We start from the raw sequence: 22219 nt of genomic DNA, 5'->3' as shown, positions 1-22219 counted from the left end.
CTTCATTCCCGCTGCAGTCAGTTCAAGATCCGTCCTGACGCACAGGCTCTCGGGGTGGGTTTTTATGTCGGTCACAGCTGGGAGGTCTTTCCTGATGTTTCATAAGTCCTCGGTCATATGTCCCACCTCAGGGTGATTTCCTGGGCCCTTGTGAGTGACCCCATCCAAACACCCTTGTCCTGCTCCTGGGCTCACTTCCTGTTTCTGAAACGTTGCCCTGGTCCTCCGCGCTAAGTACAGAGGGTGGACATGCCACTGAAGACAGGTCTGCAGACGGGACAGTATGTGACCATACAAACCCAGGGAGACAAGGAGGACCTGCAAGTGCTGAGGGTCCAGGTGCCCAGGGCTCGACTACGGGACCTCACAGCACCCGAGGCCAGACACCTGGTGCTGTCTGACGCTTTTCTGGTCTTAGACGTTGGCACAGCCCCTGGCTAACTTGTCAAAACTATTTCTACAGAATGGTGCATGGTTGTTGCTTTTAGAAAACCACTTGAGCTCACTGTCCTGGGGCAGGGCCTCTCACTGAGGCCCCTGTTGGGCAGATGCCCTGCGAAACTTCAGCCCAGGGTACACTAGTTCCTGGGGAAAGGGCTTTCTGCTAAGACTTTCTCAGCTAGTTGGGGCTGCTGTTTGTCATGCAAAGGCTGCTTGTTTTAAAACATTCACAATTAGTACTTTGAAAAACCAGTAAAATAAAATTTTATTTTGTAGTTATTTCCAAAATTGACAGAAACATCAAATACTCCAATTAGTTGCACTGATTACAGAAAATGTTCATAACCACTCAATAAAAATTGTACTTTCTCCCTAAAATAACAGAAATTTGGGATGGACACACTAAATATTTTAATCCATAAGCATAAAAGATTAACAGCCAGAGGCAAACAAGGACTGAACTGTCAGTTGGACGTCTTACTGAAACGGGCCGCTCCTGGGGCATTCATCACTGCCTCTGGTGAGGCCAGCAGCTCAAGTCACCTCCCTCACTGGCCAAGGTGCTCCTCCTGTGTGTCCAGAAAGGCCTCACGACACAAAAGTTCAGATCCCACAGCATCAGGGAGGTGTGACTTTGGAGTGAGAAACTGGTTTTCAAAGCAAGAACCAGGTGAGAAAAATCTTTATGTAAGTGACAAGTTTTAGGAAACGAATGTACAAAGCAGAATAAGTTACAAACAGAAGAAGCGCTGCGCCCTCCTCCTCTTCCTCCTGCCTGACGGGCTCTGCTGGCGGACAGCCTGCTGCGGAGTCTGCCTGGTCCCTACAGTCATGGCATCTGGGGGGCCTCATCCAGTCCCTCAAACAGGCCTGCCTGGACCCTTCCGGTTCGTCCTGGATGAGAGGGAGGTAGACACCCTGCGAAAGAGATGAAGCTGGTCTGACCTGAGTGCTTCCCTTTTCCATCCTGGACCTTGAGTTGAGAACTCTGTGTTGTAGATCCTTTTGCTTTCCCGCCACCTAGAGGTGGCCATCCCCGCTGCGCAGCCTGTGGGGGGACACGGGGGAACCTGCGGTCTTGGCGGCACGCACACCAGGCCGGCGGCGGGCTGAGGAGGACGCAAGGCCTCAAAGCGGCCCTCAGGAACGGGAGATCTTGTCAGGAGGCATGAACCCTGTGTCCCCGAGGGCCCTGAGAGCCACTCGGCCATCGGGCCGGACCACCAGGTGGGTAATGCTGCCATTGTTGAGGGAAAGGCGGAGCCAGCCTTCTGGAGGGAACTGCAGCGCCCTGAGGAGAAGAGAGAATGTGCTAGAAACAGGCCAGGTCTCAACAAAGCTGAGGGTCCCCCCACCCCAGATGAGAAGCCCCTGGGCAAACTTCCAGGGGCTGGGTCCAGCATCTCTAAGTCCCTCTTGCTTTCAGATGGGGTTTCTCAGAGGAAGGAGCTGCCGGGCAGATGTCAACCCAACAGCCCAACAAGGGGTTGGGGAGAATCCAGTCCCTCTGGGATGGGGATCAAGCGCGCTCGAGGCCTGCAGGTGAGTCACAAGCACACTGGTAAACAAATGCATGCAACTTAATCTGCTTTCCCAGTGTAACCAGAAGGGGGCAGAGGGCAGCCAGATGGTGCAGCAGGTGCAGCCACGACCCCTGGAGCGTTTTCATGCTCTTAAAAGTGCTTTTCAAGCACAGTTAGTATTTGCTGAAGGGCACAGCATGACTACGGCCTCTGTCCATGTCACCAGACACTCATCCTGCCCTAGAACTTTGGGGTCGACAAGCGGCAGCCCCGTGGCTTGTCTCACCACCACTCTGTCAAGAGTTTTGCTGACTTGAAGGAGTAACTACCTACACACTGCTTTTTAAAGTCTCAACGTCACATTCACCACTTTCAGAAACTGTCCTAAGTTAGGGGGCAGGTCGTCCTCCCATTTCCTGGGGCAGAGGCCCTGGCTCCCAGCAGCCCTGTCTTTAGCACAGGTACCACTGCTCCAAGCCTGGTCATTTCTGGCCCGTTTTCAGCAGGTTTGCCTCCTAGTGATGCTGGGTCAGTGTTGTCCTGGGATATGGAAGGATGTGTGTTTACACAGCCCAGAAGTCAAAGCCCAGGCTGCTGGCTTCTTGGTGTTAAAAGCAACACACAGGCTCAAGCTACAAGCCTGCAGCCCAGCCCTTCCTCCCAGCAGCACTCAACCTGGCCTGGACCACGCTACCCCGGCATGGCACTTCTCGCCTGGAGCCGTGTGTGACATCTGGACAAGTGGGCCCATGTGAGAAGGGGGATCCCCTCAGCTCCTGAAGCACCTGCCAAACAGCTTCTAATGGATCTGGGGGAGGCAGGGTTACAGTTATTTAACATCTGGCTCTATGTGGGATTTGATCAAATGCATGAGCACCCTGCTGGCTTTTCCAGGTCCAGGCCCTCTGTGACTCAGGATGTGGCTCAGGGCAGGCATCACTGCGAAGGCCTGGAACTCGGTGGGGCCAGGACACAGGGAAGTGGTTGGCTGGCTCCAACGACACAGGAGCCCCTGGAGAAGCTCCTGACTTCCTACAATGGGTCAGCTGAAGCAGGGAAGTGACTAACATACTCAGGCTATAACCCTGCACAAGCAGGTCTGTGAGTCCATAACTGCAAAAAATTTCCAGTTAATAAGCTAAGGGAAATAAGAAACTATGAGGCAAACATTGAGTAACCACAGTGGCATGATCCAGCGACAGGTGCTAAACCAGTCACTGCATGTCAGGGAAATGGGGCGTTGGCATATAAACTATGACTTCGCAATGTGAGCAGCCGGCACAGAGCACCTGAACCAAGCAACCACAACATCACCCAGGAAAGACTGCCAACGGAGGACACTTGGTCTGGTCTGTTCCCACCAAAAACACACAGTCATGAGAAAACTGGACTGAAAGCCACTCTACCAGACCACCAGCTGGACCTGGAGGAAACTCTGGAGGCACAGGCGGGCAGGAGGGGGAGCAGGGCCAAGGGCACCCAGCAGGACCCCTCACCGGCACACGATGTAGCGGATGACGTTGGCATGGCAGATGAAGATCTCATAGCTGTCCTCCTGCTGCTTGGCGTCTGCCCGGTGGATGTAGTTCCGGAAGGCGGCCTCGATCCGCGCTCCATCTTCATAATACTGCTAGGGGCAGAAGAAGGAATCGTGCATATGGAGGCAGCATGGGTCACGCTGCCACCAGGAGCCCGAGGGCAGAGTGGAGGTTGCTCCCCATAGGAGGCTGCCCCGGGAGGATTTTTTTTACCACAGCCTCTGGCTTCCAGTGAGACACAGGGGGGTCAGGCTCGATGGGGGCGCCTTCCCTCAGCAGGTCTGTGCTGACCTTGCAGACGCCTGTAGAAAAGCACAGGATTCAGTCCCTTTAGGAGCAGCCACCCCTCCCTCCCTGCTGCTGGGCACCTGGGGTGCCTGGCACTCACCTGGCAGGTGTTTACTGATGATGTCAGTGGTTTCTACCGCACGGGTCATGGAGGAATGGACGATTTTATTAAACTTCAACCCCAAGCTTGCAAGTCGCAGACCAGTTAGTTCAGCCTGCTCACGACCTTGAAGGTGGAATACACTGGAGAATTACAGGTGGTGGGAGACCCTGCTTGTTTCTACTTCACAAATACTTCAGTCCTTACCAAGCACCATTAGGGCTGGGGGACAAGATGGGCAGCCCCTCCTGGGTCTCAGGCCTAAGGAAGAGGTCAGGCTTTCAACAGGTAAAGTCAGTGAGACAGACCAGCCACCTTCAGCCCCATACAGAAAAAGCATCAAAAACAATGGCCATAAGGACTTCCCTGGTGGTACAGTGGATAAGAACCCACCTGCCAATGCAGGGACATGGGTTTGATCCCTAGTCCAGGAAGCTCCCACATGCTGCAAAGCAACTAAGTCTGTGCACCACAACTACTGAGCCCATGCTCCTCAACAAGAGAAGTCACTGCAGTGAGAAGCCTGTGCACCGTAATGAAGAACAGCCCCCGCTCACCACTAGAGAAAAGCCCACACGCAGCAACAAAGACCCAGAGCATCCATATAGAAAACAATCTTAAAAAAAAACAAACACCACCCAGCCATGGTTGAGGGTGGCTGAAGTTTGGGTGGAGTCCTCTTTACTATTTCTGGGTCCGTTTCACTATCCTTACTCAACTTTATCCAAAGATTGGATTTTAATGCTCCAGTGACCAGCCATGCAATCACTACAGATGTCAATATGTAAGGATGGACAACCAGCACTGCTGAGGTCTGGGTGCAAATACAAATGGTTTTCCTCTAATGTATCTTAGAATCCAGTAGAAACGCCCTTGGAGAGTCAGTTTTAGCTGGACATGTGACACCACAGATGCGGCTTTACTTCTATCTGAGCCTGAGGACAGGCCACCAGCCCCTTCACACAAAAGGGTACCATCTCACTCAACAAAAATATTTGTAGAAATGTAAACTCCACCTCCAAACACCCTGTGTTTCCTGTCTGAGGGAATTCTCCTGTGGATACAGGCACACAAAGGCCAAAGTGAGAGGATGTGCCCAGCAGCACCATTCACAGCAGCAAGAAACTGCCACAGATGCCAGCACTGGGCAGGGCCCCGAGACACGCCACTGTTTATAAGGCAGCCTCTGAAGCTCTTCAGCAACTAAGTCAAGCCATGGGGCACCAGGCGGAGCCACTGCAGAGCACCTGCAGGCAGAATCCATGGTAATATTCTTAAAGTTGAGGGGCCTCCCTGGTCGTTTAGTGGCAAAGAGTCTGCCTGCCAATGCAGGAGACACAGATTCAATCCCTGATCCAGGAAGATCCCACATGCTGTGGAAGAACTAAGCCCATGTGCCACAAGTACTGAGCCTGTGCTCTAGAGCCCGGGGAACCGCAACTACTGAGCTCACATGCCAGAACTACTGAAACCCACATGACCTAGAGCCCTTGTTCTACAAGAGAAGCCACTGCAAAGAGAAGGCCGCACACCACATCTACAGAGCAGCCCCCACTCACCACAACTGGAGACAAGCCTTCACAGCAACAAAGACCCAGCACAGCCAAAAATGACAAATTTCTAAAAACTTATTTAAAAAAAAGGTTGAGGACACTTGCAAAGTCTGTCTTGAGTCAGATTAAGCTGATTATTACTATTAATGACAAAGCTCACATCTGGGCCAAGAATGCCTGACACAGGTCCAAGGAGGCCTGCCTCACGGATCAGCAGACAGCCCAGCCACATACCCAGGGGTGTCAGCGTGCGGTCCTTCTCCAGGGAGGCGTCCACGTGGTACTGGGAGTGCCTGATGAGGAAGATGTGCCGTGTGGCCTTGGCCTTGCAGTGGTCCAGCCTGGATGTCAGCTCCTCTTCTCCAGGCTCTAGGCTCCTCTTCCGCAGGTTGACCAAGGACAGTGGTTCTCTCCTGATGTTGAAACACAAGACGGTGCGCTCTGTGCCCCTGCTCACAAGTCACCCCTAGTCTTTCTGACAGAGGGGCTTCCTGTGTTGGGAGGTGTAGGGGAGAAGCCAACGTCCTCTGTTCTCGTTGCTAGGCCTGCCCTGGGCGGCTAGATGGTGGACAGACAGATAAGCAAAGCCTCTGTGCTGTTCATGTCCTCATGAGAAGACAGTCACACCAAGGGGACCAGTGATGCAGAGAAGAGGAAGGAGTGGTTGTGGGAGGGCAGGTGGGAAATGCCCACAGGGTGGCCTCGCTGACAGGGATGCTGTGCTGCCCCTTAGTAGCCACTGATCGTATGGCTACTTACACTCAAAATCATAAAAATTAGGTACAATTAAAACTCCCATTTCCTCAGTCACACAAAGCACATTTTCAAAGCTCAGCAGCAAGTGGGACAGTGGCCATCACACCAGACAGGGAGAAGAATGTCCCCATTATCACGGGAACCTCCCTGGTTGGCCCTGCCGGGTGCTGGGAAAGGGCTGATTGCAGGGGGAGGGGCCTGGGAGGGCGCAGCAGTAGCAAAGATGCTGAGAAACGATGTCTGGTGAAGACAGGCTCTGTTAGCTCATGGACCGGAAGTCAGTAGAAGTTAAATGCCTGTGAGACTGGCAGAGCTGGGAAAGAATGTACTCTGCTGAGACAGTGCTGGAAGAATAAGTTTTGAGGGAAGTCATTGTGAATTCAAGGGTTCTGCTTGGGCCATGTGAACCTGGGGTACCCATATACAACCAGGCTGAGACGCCACACTGGCAGTCATGGGGGAGCTGGGGCTTAGCCAGAGAAGACCTCTGGTACCGCAGGCACAGATGCAAGTTTGGCTCCTCAGAAAGAGGCTGGAAATTTCATTGAATGAGGCTCTTTCTAGCATGGATACCACTCTCCTTACTCCCTCATAAATCTAGACTTGGCGAGCAAATATAGCATGTCAGCTTCAAAGAAAGCTGAAGTCTGGCTCTCCAAGTAAGTCCTTTAACGTCAGAATGACTGTTTCCTTGGAAAGGCACAAGAAATTAAGAAGACTGTACTGATGTTTAGAAGAGAATATGGCCCCAGCCTAATCATGAGAAAAACAGACAAATCCCAACTGAAGGACATTGTACAAAATACCTGATCACCACTCTTCAGAACTGTCAAGGTCATCACAAGTTAAGTCTGAGAAACTGTCAAAGCCTGACTGTCATATGGGATCCTGGGAGAGACAATGGACTACAAGTAAAAACTGAGGAAATCTCAATAAAGTATGGACATCAGTTAATAATATTGTACCTACACTGGTTCACTGATTCTAACAAATACCCTATGTTAGAGTAAGGTGTTAACAATAGAGGAAGTTAGGTGTGGAACTCTAGCAAAATAGAAACTCTATTGTCTTTGCAATTTTTCTGTAAATAGAAGACTATTTTAAAATAAATTTATCTTTAAAAGTTAAAGGTTAAAAAGAATGCCTCTGAAGTTCCCTATACAAGGAAGCTAACAATAAATATTAGTTCTGTGCCCCACACTCAAAGTGTTAAGCAGGAAAGAGCTGGGACTGGGTAAACCATCCCACAATCCAGAGCAGTGCCATCCAATAGAAATAGAACACCGGCAACGTATGTTATTTAAAATTTCCAAGTAGCCACATTTACAAAGTAGGAAGAAACAGGGGAAATTCCAGTAACTCACTTTATTCACTCCAGCATATCAAAGGTACTATCGTTTCAAAACAATATTGTAAGATCTGCACTGCTTTGGTTTTTAAATTTAAGTTAACATTAAGTAAGGCTAAAAACTGCTTCAGCATTTCCAAGCGCTAGGTAGAATACTGACAGCGCGTGGCCGGGGTGCCTGGGACCCCTGGACCTCATGCTCCTACTCAGTGTGTCAGCTGGCCCTGGCCCTGCGCGGCCTCCTCGCAGAGGCCCCCTTCCAGGACCCACCTCCACCTGGCCCTCTCGGCAGTATCCCAAATATGGGATTAGCATGCCGTCACCCAATCTGAATATTCATAAGTTGAGAGACAGAAACAGGGACAAGGGCCCTATTAAGGTCCAACTCCTCCGTTGGGACTGAAAACGACCACTCCAGGCATCCCGGTACTCCTTCCTCAAAACGACCCCCAGGGCAGACAAGGAAACTGGTGCTCAGAAGAAGGGTCGAGGGACGCCTCACGTCCAAAGCCAGCCTCGTGGCCAGAACCGAAAGAGAAACCAGCAAGCAAACCTGCCCCGCCCGCCCCTCCGTGGGACCCACCACACCGACCAGACGGGACGGCTAGGACCTGGGAAGGGGTACCGCCGCTGGCCCCGCACCTGTCCCAGTTGGGGTCCCAGACGCCGGGCCCGGGGCGCGCGGCCCCCGCCCACGCCGGGGGCTCGACCACGCGCGGCTCCGCGTCCCCGCCCGCGCGGGGCTTCCCCACTGCCACTGCCGAGAAGAGCACCGCGGCCGAGCCCCCGGCCAGGCCGCAGGCCGCCAGCTGTAGCGCCTGCCGGAACGCCATGCCGGTCAAGTCCCGCGTCGACCCCACGCGGGCTCCGCGCAGGCGCGCTCGGGTGTGGACGGCGGGCGACGAGGGACACGCTTCGTCGGGCGTACGCTTCCGGCCGACGGGCTGCGCGGGAGCCGCCGCGATCGTCTTGTCCGCCGCGGTGACTTCCGGGGATAAAGGCGGAGCCGGGTGGTAGGCGGTTGGTCTGAGACCTTAGGTCGGCCCGGTGCCGTAGGCCTGCTATGCGAGTCGTTTCTGCCGTTGAGCGAGGGCTCAGACGGCCCCCTACACCTGCACTTGCGGAAAGAGCCCAGGGGGAACCCTCGGATAACTTGAGGTTCTGGTTCAGATGAACCAGGAAACTCCAGCAGGGTTTGCTGGTTGCTTTGTTTTTACGGGGGCAAAATACACGTACTGCAGAATTTACCTCCGTAACCGCTTTTAGGTGTACAGTTCAGGGATATTAAGCACGTTCTCTTTGTTGTGCGAGTATCACCAGAATCCATCTCCAGAACTTCCTCATCGTCCCAACTAAAATTCTGTGCCTGTTAAAACACTAAACTCCTCACCCGCTTCCCTCAGCCCTTGGCATCCGCCATCTTGCTTCCTGTCTCAGTTCGACTGCTCCAGGAATCCCAAAGAGAGAGAGTCAAAAAACAGTATTTGTCCTTTGGAGCTGGATTATGTCACTTAACAATGTCCTCAGGGTTCATCCGAGTCATCTGTCAGAATGTCCTTCCTTTTAAAGGGTGAATAATATTCCATTGTATTGACGGACAACATTTTCTCTCTTCATTCATCAATGAACATTTGGGTTGTTTCCCCATTTTAGCTATTGAGAATAATGCTGCTGTGAACATGATACACAAAGGTCTCTTCAAGTCCCTGCTTTCTGCTCTCCCGGGTGTGTACCACTAAGGGGAACTGCGGGGTCATCTTGGCAGCCTTAAATGGGGAAGTGATATGATCTGATTTACATTTTACATTTCAAAATCACCCTGGATTTTGAAGAATGAATGTATTCCAAAGAAATACCCAGACCTCTGCATAAACATGGTGTCTTAAACCCATATATTTATGTCTGCTTCCAGAAGGTCACTTATTAAAAATGATAGCCAAAAAAAAAATTTTTTTACGGACAAATTAAAAAAGTAATAATAAATAAAAAGGACAAATTCAAAAAGATGTACTTGAAACAGAAGAAACCAAGCAAAGAGATCAGCTGACAAAATGTTGAAAGCTGGAAATCAGGTTGTTATTGATCTGAGAAGATGGAATATCAATTGCCTTCACTGAGGGAAGCCAAGAAGCAAGCTCATCCAGTCCTGTGAGTCTGGAAGAGCCAGATGAGTTACAGGTACTAGCCCCAACAAAACTGGGTTCCTGCTTGGCCAGCCCACTGCCAAGGATGGTGTCACAACTGCAGCCGGTGTACACAAATCTTCTGAAGAATGTCTGAGTATCTTTGACTCTTTTAACAATGATACACATCCAAGTATCTACAGACATTTCAGGAAATCCTGATAGGGTAAAACAAAGATCAAATCAACCCTGAATATTCACTGGAATGACTGGATAGAGCTGACTCATTGAAAAAGACCCTGATGCTGGGAAAGACTGAAGGCAAAAGGAGAAGGGGGGACAGAGGATGAGATGGTTGGATGGCATCACTGACTCGATGGACATAAATTTGAGCAAACTCTGGAAGATATTAAGGACGGGGGAACCTGGCATGTTGCAGTTCATGGGGTCGCAGAGTTGGACATGAATTAGTGACTGAACAACAACAACAAAGATCAAATAGAAAAAGAAAAAAAAAAAACCCTGTGAAAACAGAAAACAGCACACAAGACAGAAGAAAATTTTAAAATATATACAATTGAGATCCCAAGGGATATTGTGTCCATGAAATAAGGATGGGAGACTATCAGGAAGGAATATTCTAAGAATGAAAAAGCAGGGAAGGAGGGCCAATGTAAATGAGCAACAGGAGAGTAGACCCAGTGGAAAGGGTGGTATACAGGGCCTTTCAGAAGGTGAGGGAAAGTCTTGGTCTAAGGGGCCCTTGCCCTATGGGGCCAAGTAGCTAAACAGTTGTATTGTGATATATTTTACCACAAATTTTTAAACATTTAAAAAATTCCAAGAGCAGTCCTCTGATCAGTCATTTCTATCAGAGCAACAGCAATTATTCTGAGAAATTAAAATCACCACTGAAAATGCTACATTATAGTTTATTGTGACCCTAATTCAATCCAAGGTGACAGGTAAAATCATCTCTGCTATATTTATGTTTCTAGAGCAGCACCACCTGAGGACAGCGATTGCCTTTTTAAAACACGATTCTGACATTAAAAGATTTCTGTTTCTCCGTCTGTCATGTTCGAGTCATCTTGAATCTCATGATCTAGAGCCAGGCTGGCTTATTTCCGTTCTGTCACCCCACCCCAGCCATCAGTGTGTCTGACACCCTCTCCGGGTCATCTTCACTTCCCCAGAGAGGCCAGGTAGGCGTACCAGAACAGGGCCACCAAGTTTGCAAAAAGCACCCGGAACTGCCAGAGAGAACAGATGGTAGGGTATGAAGTAAGAGGAAGGCCCTGGGCACACTCATCAAGCGCGAGGCCCCCAGGACAGCGCTCACCCACTGGTCAGCCCATCCACCCACTGCTGGATTTACTGAGTCTTTACTTTGCATGAGGCACTGTGCTTGGGCTCCCGCAGAGAGGAGTGAGGCGGACAGTCCCCCTGCCTGATGACGTTAACCAGACAGTAGGGAAAACACTCCTTCACCGGTCACTTCAGCTCCTGGTAGGCCTCTCACCCCAGGACCAGACATCATGCGGGTAGCTTCACTTGGCTCTTCCCTGACAACTCCATGACCAGTTCACTCAGACCCATCCTGTTGCCACTATCTGCTTCAGTGATCCGACAGACGTACTCCCACCTAAAATCACCTTTAGTCAATTACTGAGTCTCCGCAGCACACAATCTCCAAGAAAGTAGCAGTCTGACCTATCTCATTAATCGCTCTAGACCAGAGTCTACAGCCACAGGGCATACAGCAGGTGCTCAATATATATGTGTTGAATAAAATCCCTGCCCCTTAAGCACTCACCTGCAACCACCTTTTAGGGAGCTCTCTGACCCCACGCTTGCAGTACTGCCCCTAAGCTACTCAGAAGGATTCTATTTTCCAGCCTCTCTACTCTCACCCACAGGCCCCTTCACGTCCTCAGCCGTTCTGTTTTCTCATGTCTTTATTTCATTCTCTATATGCCTTAGAACCTATGGTCCATATGCCCAGTTTTCTTCCCTTCCTGTTCCTCAGTTGTACTCTCTTGAAAAACCCCAATCCTCCCTGCTTCTCACCTGCCCCAGGCCCCTGCACAAAAGGGTCATTAGCTTCTCTTGCCTCCCCCATCTCCAATCAGCTTCCTCTCCTATCTTTCACAATGCCAAGCTGACCACAACTTTATTCCCCTCAAAATACCCATCAGCTTCCCCTGCCCTACCCGCCTCCCTCCCAGAGGAAACAGAAGGTGTGGCCAGGAGTCCCCAGTAAAAGTGACCTCCTCTCTCTTCTCTGCTCAACAGGAAGAAGTGTCTCTCTGCTTATGTGCCATTCCTACCCCCACCCCTCTCACTGGGGCAGCCTGAGGTGCCACATGCATGTCACATGGCCACTCTTCTAGCTGCCAAACCTTCTCCTTCCCTGGACCACTGCTAACTACTGTTTTCCCCCTGTGCGTCACAAACTTGTAGTTTTCACAAACTTGTAGTTAAACTTTGTAGTTTATCTTCTACTTCTCCACCCACTCAGTCCTCAACAATCTGGCTTCAGCCCCATGGAGCCACTGAGATTGCTCTTGGAAAGGTCATTTTTAAAGCTAATGGAGACTTACCAATTTTTATTTTGCTTTAACTTCCAACAACATTAGCTACTGCTGTCTATCACTGCCTCTGGTTTTCTGCTATCCTTGGTGTGTGTAGTGTGTGATTACTAAGCCCACCTTCTCCCTCCTCCCACCCTTTCAAAGTAGCTCTTTCCCAAGGGGGCTCTTGCCCTGGGTCTCTTTCCTCTATCTAAAGCAGGGTGGAAACCAGCTTTTATGAGCTAATTTCAGGTAGATTACTTAAATAGTGTGCAGAAAAACGGTAACACAGCAGGCTGAGGCCTGGGAATTTCTGGAAAGGCCTCTTTGAGAGGTTGGTGTCTGGGAACTTAGATGTGGGTTCCCACCTTTCTCCAACTGATGAGAATGGCTCCCTGGGCCTTGAGTGCCTACAAAATCAGTGTGGCTGAAGCTGAGTGCCTGCTCTCCTCCCTGGGGTCTGGAACTCTGGTGCAGGGAGCAGTGTCCATGTGCCAGCCCCAAGTAAAACCGTGGGCAGAAATATTGCTGTGGCTGACTCTGTGGGTAAATGATCACTTGCTCCCAGTATCCCTCAGGGCAGGGAGCATGGGGCGCCTGCAACGGCTTCCGAGGACCCACTCGTACATCCCTTCTGCGTGGCCCTAATAAATCTAAGCCGTGAGCCTGTCCACCTGGCAGTGGTCTTGGGACCCAGTCACAGATGAGCTATACTGGGTGTGAAGACAGTGGACAATGGCAGGGCCTTCAACCAACCGGAGGGTGGCCCCTCAGCTGCCTGCCTAGGGCCAGCGGCCAGAGGTCAGTGAACTGGCTCACGCCCAGATGCTCTGCCCCTTACCACTCAGAGCCCGCCCCTGCCTCACTCAGGTTTGGCTCTGACGTCCCTGCGGGTGAGGCTGCCTTGGGTTGCAATCCGTGAAGCCCTGGAGGTGGGGGATGGGGGTGGGCATCCAACCCTAGAAACCTGAGCACAGCCTGGGATGCAGGGGCACAGTGTGGACCCAGCTTGGGCCCCCCATGTCGCTTTGCCTCCTCAAATCCAGTAATGGTAACAACTCGGGGCAGAGAGAAAAGCCTCGGGAGGAATCTGCAAACTGGGATGATCCCAAGGCTTGGGAGGAAGGCTGGGCTCTAGGGGAGCTTGAAGGCCCCTGTGGCTCCACGCTGGCTGGCCTCACCTGCACAGGGATATAGTTGATGTTAATAAACTGCACAGGTGTCCAGACTCTCCAGTTCATCCACAGTGCCGGCCAGAACCCACTCTTCATCTTGGCAGCGAAAGCGGCGGTGTCCTGCCCCTGCAAGGGCGGGGAAACGCAGACCGTGAGCAATACTGGTCTTCCAGGCAAAGAACCTCAAAGCCTAACTCAATGATTTCTTTGAAACTGCATGTTTTATTCCGTTTATTTGGACATAGCACATGCGTGTGCTTGATCAGTGATACAGCCGGATGAACTAACAATCCAGTAGGAAGATCATCAGAACAGTGCTCTCATTGTGTGTGACCTTTGCCCGCGAACCCTGAGAGCTAAGTTGATGATAGTGTGATTCACACTGCTAACCTGGGCACCAGAATTACAGCTGCTGATGGCTCAGCTGTCAGTTCTTTCCAGAATAACCTCCAAAGCTGATGCATTTCATATCAAAACTTGTCAGGAGTTCTTTTTAAAAAATAGTAAATGATTCTAAATGTCACCTGGAAGGATAGATGCATAAGGATACCCATCTTGAAAAAGAGTAAGAAAGGAAGGCTTGCTTTACTAGAGATTTTTAAAATTCTGTGCAGTTAGGGCAATTAAAAAGTCTGGTGGTGGCAGTAGTGGTTTCGTCGTTAAGCTGCATTGAGACTCCATGGACTGTAGCCCACCAGGCTCCTCTGTCCATGGGATTTCCCAGGCAAGAATACTGGAGAGGGTTGCCATTTCCTTCTCCAGAGGATCTTCCCCACCCAGGGACTGAATCCACATCTCCTGCATTGACAGGTGGATTCTTCACCGCTGAGCCACCCAGGAAGTCCATAGACCAAAGTATACCTCACACTATATTAAAAACAAACACATAATACTACAGGAAAGCATAGGAGAATATTTCTATTATCTTTGGGCCTATCAAAATGTACAAAATAAAATCATAAGAGTAGAAGAAGAAAATATAGGAAAATATTTCCAGTATCTTCCTTTAAAGAAGCCTATGAAGGAAAAGACTGGAAGATTTGAATACATGACTTTTTAAGCTTTTGTATGGAGAACGACACTATAAGATATTTTATATAACTTACACAAACATTTTTATGAAGTTAAACACCTAAAAATGGGGAAAATATCCATAACTTTTATTTGGCAAAGGATGGATATCCTTAACATGTACGAACATACAAATAAGAAAGAAAAAATGCAAACAAACATTCTAAGAAAAAATGAGCAGACTTAGTGGAAGAAATACAGATAAGCGTATAAAAAGATACCCAACCTCATAAAGGTACAGAAAATATTTTTCACCTGACTTCCCTGGTTGGGCAGTGGTTAAGAATCTGCCTCCCAGTGCAAGGGAAACGGGTTTGGTCCCTGGTCGGGGAAGCTCCCACATGCTGCTCAGCAACTGAGTCTGGCACGACTACTACTGAGCCCACATTCTAGAGCCGGAGAGCTGCAACTACTGACCCTGTGTGCCTAGAGCTTGAGCTCCACAACAAGAGTTGAAAGGTCTCTGGGGTCACAAAACTTGTGTCTGAATCCTGACTCAATGACTCACAGTTACAGCACCTTAGGCCAGTGTTTACCCCTAAATAACTGAAGGCCTCAGCTTCCTCAGCTGTCAAGTGGACGGATGTTAGGCTCAAAGGTCTGAAGCACTGGATGCCGAGCTCAGTGCTCAATAGTTGTGAGCTGATGCTATCACACTAGTAAAGTGTGATAAATTTTAAGCTGATGCTTAAAATTCTCCAAGCCAGGCGTCAGCAATACGTGACCTGTGAACTTCCAGATGTTCAAGCTGGTTTTAGAAAGGCAGAGGAACAAGAGATCAAATTGCCAACATCTGCTGGATCACCGAAAAAGCAAAAGCGTTCCAGAAAAACATCTATTTCTGCTTTATTGACTATGCCAAAGCCTTTGACTGTGTGGATCACAATAAACTGTGGAAAATTCTGAAAGAGATGGGAATACCAGACCACCTGACCTGCCTCTTAAGAAACCTGTATGCAGGTCAGGAAGCAACAGTTAGAACTGGACATGGAACAACAGACTGGTTCCAAATAGGAAAAGGAGTCCGTCAAGGCTGTACATTGTCACCCTGCTTATTTAACTTATATGCAGAGTACATCATGAGAAACGCTGGGCTGGAGGAAGCACAAGCTGGAATCAAGATTGCCGGGGGGAAATATCAATAACCTCAGACATGCAGATGACACCACACTTATGGCAGAAAGTGAAGAAGAACTAAAGAGCCTCTTGATGAAAGTGAAAGAGGAGAGTGAAAAAGTTGGCTTAAAGCTCAACATTCAGAAAACTAAGATCATGGCATCCAGTCCCATCACTTCATGGCAAATAGATGGGGAAACAGTGGAAACAGTGGCTGACTTTATTTTTCTGGGCTCCACAATCACTGTAGATGGTGATTGCAGACATGAAATTAAAAGACACTTACACCTTGGAAGGAAAGTTATAACCAACCTAGACAGCATATTAAAAAGCAGAGACATTACTTTGTCAACAAAGGTCCGTCTGTCTAGTCAAGGTTTTGGTTTTTCCAGTGGTCATGTATGGATGTGAGAGTTGGACTATAAAGAAAGCTGAGCGCCGAAGAATTGATGCTTTTGAACTGTGGTGTTGGAGAAGATTCTTGAGAGTCTCTTGGACTGCAAAGAGATCCAACCAGTCCATCCTAAAGGAGATCAGTCCTGGGTGTTCACTGGAAGGACTGATGCTGAAGCTGAAACTCCAATCCTTTGGCCACCTGATGCAAAGTGCCGACTCACTTGAAAAGACCCTGATGCTGGGAAAAATTGAGGGCAGAAGGAGAAGGGGACGATAGAGGATTAGATGGTTGGATGGCATCACTGACTCAATGGACATGGGTTTGGGTGGACTCCAGGAGTTGGTGATGGACACAGGGGCCTGGCGTGCTGCAGTTCATGGGGTCACAAAGAGTCAGACATGACTGAGTGACTGAACTGAACTGATGCTATCATTCTGCACCACTGTAGGGAGGACAGACAAGGACAGCCTTTTTGGATAATAATTCTAGGAACTGACCAAGCAGGAATCCCTATACAACAGGGACAGGCATATGGTTTGTAACACGATGTCTGGATCACAGAATGCCGGATGTGGAAGCAGCTTGTAGTGTGTGTGCCGTATGGAGAGTGTGGTCCCACATGTGTCATTATGTGGTGGGAACTTTATGCGCCTTGGTAACATTTGCCTTATCCATGCAGGGTATTTGTTTTTTAATGAAAATATACTCACTTCCGATTTGGAAGGAAAAAATAGGGAGAAACTGCTGTGGTACCCTCAATCCTAACATAGGCACCCTTTCACTTTCTCCCATCTGATTTCCTAAGGACTTCCCAAATATTTCTTTTTACTATCAGAGACTCATTAGGAATCACAGGGAAGTTTAAACATCTTTCCTACCTCCCACCAGGGTCACTTTAGACAGCAATGGGTGTTCTCCTTACTAACAAGAACTTGAGATGTGGTTTCAAAATAAAACCCAAAAAAAAAAAAAAAAAAAAACCCAAGTGAGAAGTGTTTACTTGCTGTGACTGGCTGAAATAAATCACTTCCAGGGCAGACCGTGACACATCTCAGCACACAGAGGATGGAAAGGAGATGGTGAGGGTGGTAGGTAGTGGGAATGAGGTTGGGTGAACACACCTCTCAAGTTTTCCATTGCAACGTTAAGTCTATACTGATAAGTTAACCTCTTCAGAGCACTTGTGATGTCCAGACTCCGAGTGAACACAGGGTTCTGCAAGGTCCATGGACCCCTCTGGTGTCTGGTGAAGCCCATGCACCCACTTCCCAGAATCGTGTTTTGAAATGTATAAAATAAAATATGTGGGAGTACAAAGAAGTCAATTATACTCAAGTATGGGAGTTGGTGATAGACAGGGAGGCCTGGCATGTTGCAGCCCATGGGATCACAAGGAGTCAGACACAACTGAGCGACTGAACTGAACTGAACAGCTATTGAAACATTCAGAAAACATTCTTATAAACCAGTATATGTGCTTCTTCACTAACATATTCAGTAATAAGACCTGCCGAAAGGTGTAAGGAGTGATGAGCATAAACGATACTCCGGGGTAACTATGACAATGGACGTGGACAGCCCACTACCTAGGACGCTTACATCGGGCCAACAGGTGCTGCTAATATGACTGTGCTTTGCTTCTGATATTTCATAGAAAACAATGTGAAACTTCAACTTGAGTGAAAAGTTCAGAGACCCTCTGAATTCCACCAAAGCATCCTTATGCCAACGAACAGCTGGCGTGCACAAGTGCTAGAGACCAACCTCTAGGAAGTTCATGACAAGGAAGAACAATGACAGGAAGGCGGGTGCGAAGAGAAGGCGGTCCAGGAGGAGCCTCTTGATGCCTGCCAAGGGGACCTCGGAAGGGATCCAGCGCTCCATCAAGAGGTAGAAGAAGTGACCCAGCGGCCCTGTAAAAAAAAACCTGAGGCCCGCGGTGGGGGTGAGTTGGACACACCCTTCACACTCAAACCCCAGATCCTAAAACCTGCCTCGCTGGAGTCCCTCAGCACTGACCACAGAGGTCTGTGTGGCCCTTCTAAAAAACATGCTTTTAATGCATCTGCTCCAGGCATTCATTTTTGCCTCTGACAGACCAGGCTTGTTCCTGCTTTGCAGCCCCTTGTCATCACATGGCTGGCTCCTTCTCAACACTGCTGGCTTGGAGAGCTCCTTCCAATTGTCCTAAATAACGAACTTACCACTGTCCCACTCTCTATTCCAGGTCCTGTCTGTTTTCTTCAAAGCCTTTATCACTGGATGTCATGGTCTCATTTGTTTATACAGTGCCCTCTCTTCACCCTTAGAAGGTAAATGCCACAAGACAGGATCGTGTCTATCTGTTCACTGCTCTGTCTGGAACAGGGCCTGGCTCAGAGAAGGTGCTCGTTAAATAAACAGAGGCATCCCGGGTGTCAGAGCTTTTTATCAAACTCTCTCTGATCATTATCAGGGCTGAGATCTGGTGCTGTGCGCTGGCTTGTCTGTATTATTTTTCATTCCAAACAGCACAGTGTACTCAGGAAGAAAACTGAACCCTGCCACCACGTCTACTGGGTCAACAGATCTGAGACTCCATGAAATCCAGAATCAAAAGATGAGCAGGGGCCCAGGGGCCTTCCAGCTCCACAGTGCCAAGCCTTTAAACAAGTGGTTTTCCCTCATCTTTCTCCACCCTTTCACAGAATGTTAACTGGCCCAGAGCAGGGCTTCTCAGGAGGAAGAGAAACAGGAAGACTTGAGGATGGAAAACTGTGACTAGATATGGGGAATGCATCTGAATCACTCCCAGGTGGAGGGATTATCACCCCCTCTTTGGAGGGATTAGGACTTTAAATACATTATGGGAAAAGCTGTGATGACTCAAGTTAGCATGCTTACAATACAAAAATGCTATTTGTGAATTTTGAATTGAAAAAAATCAATCCTATTGCAAAAGATTTCTAAATAATCCATCTATACAAACACTGTTGTTGGCCAGAGAACTTGGGGTGGATTTACTAGATAAAACTTCTGAATCTCTGTGCTTTTGCGATTAAAAAGTAGTTCAGAAATGACAATTTTCAGGATACCTAAGGATTTCTTTTCTGAATGGTTATGCTCTGAACTTAACAACAGAAACTAACTGGTCATATTTGAGTCTGTTTTCCTCTTTCAGAGTCTTTGGGTCTTGAAGTCTGATTTCAGGTTTAAGCGCCCTCAGGTCTCTCAGCTCAATTACTATGGCCACCCTCACCCATGCAATTCAAAATAAAAACCAAATAAAACTACAAAATAAGCGAAGCTAATGTTATCCATCATTCTGATTTTTCTCCCATGATGATTTCAATGCTTTTTTAAAAATTACTTTTCCGAATTGGGTAATTCCAGGTGTTGATATCCTAGCTTTATTGCACTTAGCCTGCTACTGAGTAAACCAGTCCCTTTATGGAACTCACCCATAGATGGCATATCTGAGAGGCCCGCTGACATCGAGCTTTTGAGAGCAGTTTTCTTTTTTCTGCTTCTTCTCAATCAACTGGGCCAGGAAGTTCCCAAGTGCTGACAAAATGCCGCTGTGGAGAGAGGGGTATTCAGAAAACAGAAGTGAACTACCGGGGCTGGGGGGGGGGGCATCTATTCCTGCACATAATTAGCACAGTGGTTCAAAGAACATGCTGGGGATGGGTGGAGATGAACCCTTACCAAAGCAGCGAAATGTAAGTTCCCTGCATGAAAAGGTGGAGACGGCAGAACTTAATACACACACAGAAGCATGTTAAGATTTCCAATCGGTGGGTTGCATAAGTGTCATATCTGGATTGTGATGCTATCCTATAACTTTGGAAAAAGTTACCCTGTGTAGTTATAAAAGGGCAATGCAAGGGATCCTTATGACAAAAGCTTTCTGTATTTTGACTCCGGTGGTAGACACACAAACCTATACATGTGACAAAACTACATAGAACTTAACACCTACAGTCACGGAGGAGTACAAGAAAAGCTGGGGAAATCTGAATATGTTCTATGGTCTATTATCTATGCAGTGTCCTGGTTGTGATACTACAGGTTTACAGAATGTTGCCAATGGGGGAAATTGGGGGAAGTATACAAGGGATCTCCCTGTATTGTTTCTTACAACTACATGTGAATCTGAGCTTCCCAAGTGGCGCTAGTGGTAAGGAACCCACCATGCAGGAGACGCAAGAGACATGGGTTCGATCCCTGGATCGGGAAGATCTCCTGGAGGAGGGACTGGCAACCTACTCCAGTTATTCTTGCCTGGAGAATACCATGGACAGAGGAGCCGGGTGGGCTACAGTCCACAGGGTCGCAAAGAGTCAAACATGACTGAAACAACCTGGCACACATGCACATGTAAATCTACCATCATCACAATAAAACTTTCAAATAGAAAGGTGGAGACAGGCCCAGCTACTAAATAATTGGTCTACAACTGCACTCTAAGAAGCTTTCTAAGCTATAAAGTCCAAAATTCCTGGACAAGACAAGGAGCCTCTTGATCTGATCTTTCACTACTTCTTCCTCATCCTCTTCCTTGGTTGTTATTCATTTTCTCCAGGAACACAGGCCCAACTTCCACTCCACCACGATTAGATTGCTCCTCCCTCAGGACCTTTGCTCCGGCTGTGCCCTCTGCCCTCTGATTCCCTCTGTTGCACGGTCTGTTCCTTCTTCAGGCTTCTATTTAAGTGTCACCTCCTCAAATAAAATTTCCCTGACCACTTTATCTGTGTTATACACTTATCTACTTTTTGACTAGTTCTTTACTAGAATGGAAGATCCGTGAGGGTAGGGACAGGACCTACTTATCTTAATCATTGCTAATGCTCCCCAGACAGGAAGCAGCTGTACACATGTATGAAAGGTTGTGTTAATAAAAGGGGACAAACGTGTAAAACGGATTAATTAAAAGGAAGGGGGGATGTCTCATAAAATGTTTAGTACTCCAAATCAAAGGGCCCACCTAACTGCAGCATGAAGGGCACCATGTCAGCTTTCTCCCAAATGCAAAGCTGCTGAAGCATGTCTTAACACCTCCCACCAGGTCTAGCCTTCCTCTTCCTAAAGGCGTTCACCTCAACCCATTTAGTGCATCCTGTGGTGGTTGTGGTTTAGTTGGGAAGTCCTGTGCGACTCTTGCGACCCCAGGGCCTGTAGCCCTAGCCCGCCAGGCTCCTCTGTCCATGGGATTTCCCAGGCAAGAACACTGGAACAGGCTGCCATTTCCTTCTTCGGGGGCTCTTCCTGACAAAGGAATGGAACCCAGGTCTTTCGCATTGCAGGCAGATTCTTTAAGACTGAGCCACCAGAGAATTCCTAGCCTATCCTGGACTCAAAACAAGAGCAGGTACTAGGGAAGCTCCAGTCTAACCTAGCCTCAAAACAAGAGCTGGTACTAACGAGCCGGAAGGTAGCAGCAGAACCCGCGCAGAGCCAAGCGGGTGACAGATGTTTCCCCCGTCCCCATTTACCCCGGACGACCACTACCTCCGGGGTAGAGGGGCCAGAAGCCCCAAGGTCTGCAGCAAGTCCTTCAGCTCGTGCACTCCTTTAGTCTGGTCCCTGGGTCCACATTTTAGGGTGTTTACGAGTTACAGCTCGGAACCGAATAGACAGAACCGCACGTGCTAAGAGTTCTAGTTAATTTAAGGCATCTGGAGGGCCATTTTGACACACCGGGATTTTGTCTTCCACATTCAAACCCCCACGTTGGATGCACTTATGGGGCTGGGTCACCGGCCGACCGAGCTCTGGCCAGCGCCCCCACCCCGTCCCGTCCCGTCCCGTCCCGTCCCGTCCCGTCCCGTCCCCTCCGCCGCTCCGCGCAGACCTGGTGGCCGCTTTGGTGAGTACTGGGTAGAGCCGCAAGAGGCGCAGGTACTGGGAGAGTGCCCGCCGCGGTAGCGGCCCTAGTCCAGCCTCCGTCCGCAGCTTCGACGCCGCCGGCGCCATAGCCTTCCCCGGGCCACGCCCACCGGGGATACCGACCCCACTCCGGGCCTGCCGGGCGCTGGGCCCAGGGCGCGGGGCGGGGACGGCCGGACATTTCCCGCCCCGCCGCGTCCCGCAGTGCCGCCTGGTACAGACCCCTGGATACGCGACGCGCACCTCCGCGCACTTTTCCCGGACTCCCTAACGGGCCACCTCCCCCTCGGGCGCCGGCGGCGATTGGAGCTTTGCGGGGCGGGGTGCGACGAGCCTCCTGATTGGG

The 22219-nt window shown here is 49.3% G+C and overlaps 3 protein-coding genes across 4 annotated transcripts in view; all 3 read right to left on the bottom strand.

Moving 5' to 3' along the window:
• Positions 1 to 22219, bottom strand: part of FBRSL1 (fibrosin like 1) — a 412476-nt gene that overhangs the window by 209372 nt on the left and 180885 nt on the right. The gene's annotated exons all lie outside the window — the stretch shown is intronic.
• Positions 682 to 8443, bottom strand: PGAM5 (PGAM family member 5, mitochondrial serine/threonine protein phosphatase). 2 transcript variants are annotated; one of them, XM_065904852.1, is made up of 6 exons: positions 8190 to 8443; positions 5678 to 5856; positions 3891 to 4016; positions 3716 to 3804; positions 3461 to 3594; positions 682 to 1732 (listed from the first exon to the last, which is right to left on the bottom strand). In XM_065904852.1, the coding sequence occupies exons 1-6, from the start codon at positions 8378 to 8380 to the stop codon at positions 1582 to 1584; spliced, it is 870 nt and encodes a 289-aa protein (XP_065760924.1). In that variant the 5' UTR covers positions 8381 to 8443; the 3' UTR covers positions 682 to 1581. The 2 variants fall into 2 exon arrangements, with proteins under 2 accessions (XP_065760924.1, XP_065760925.1); XM_065904853.1 differs by having other exon boundaries at positions 3461 to 3591.
• Positions 10589 to 22132, bottom strand: PXMP2 (peroxisomal membrane protein 2). Its single transcript, XM_065904854.1, has 5 exons — positions 21839 to 22132; positions 19443 to 19559; positions 17767 to 17929; positions 13425 to 13544; positions 10589 to 10923 (listed from the first exon to the last, which is right to left on the bottom strand). The coding sequence occupies exons 1-5, from the start codon at positions 21958 to 21960 to the stop codon at positions 10855 to 10857; spliced, it is 591 nt and encodes a 196-aa protein (XP_065760926.1). The 5' UTR covers positions 21961 to 22132; the 3' UTR covers positions 10589 to 10854.

The sequence above is a fragment of the Muntiacus reevesi genome, chromosome 13 (genome assembly GCF_963930625.1).
Source record: "Muntiacus reevesi chromosome 13, mMunRee1.1, whole genome shotgun sequence".
In the NCBI taxonomy this organism is placed as follows: Eukaryota; Metazoa; Chordata; class Mammalia; order Artiodactyla; family Cervidae; genus Muntiacus; species Muntiacus reevesi.
The sequence above is the reverse complement of the archived record's forward strand: the minus strand, read 5'-3'. Positions and strand labels throughout refer to the sequence as shown.

Excerpts from the sequence above, each read along its gene's own strand:
- PGAM5 (XM_065904852.1), bottom strand. The coding sequence starts at position 8,380 with ATGGCGTTCCGGCAGGCGCTACAGCTGGCGGCCTGCGGCCTGGCCGGG. Across the intron at positions 5,857-8,189 it reads TGGGACCCCAACTGGGACAG|GAGAGAACCACTGTCCTTGG; the intron begins GTGCGGGGCCAG and ends TTTCAACATCAG. Across the intron at positions 3,595-3,715 it reads ACTGGAAGCCAGAGGCTGTG|CAGTATTATGAAGATGGAGC; the intron begins GTAAAAAAAATC and ends TTCTGCCCCTAG.
- PXMP2 (XM_065904854.1), bottom strand. The coding sequence starts at position 21,960 with ATGGCGCCGGCGGCGTCGAAGCTGCGGACGGAGGCTGGACTAGGGCCG. Across the intron at positions 19,560-21,838 it reads CTCACCAAAGCGGCCACCAG|CGGCATTTTGTCAGCACTTG; the intron begins GTCTGCGCGGAG and ends CTCTCTCCACAG. Across the intron at positions 13,545-17,766 it reads TTGTCATGAACTTCCTAGAG|GGGCAGGACACCGCCGCTTT; the intron begins GTTGGTCTCTAG and ends CCGCCCTTGCAG.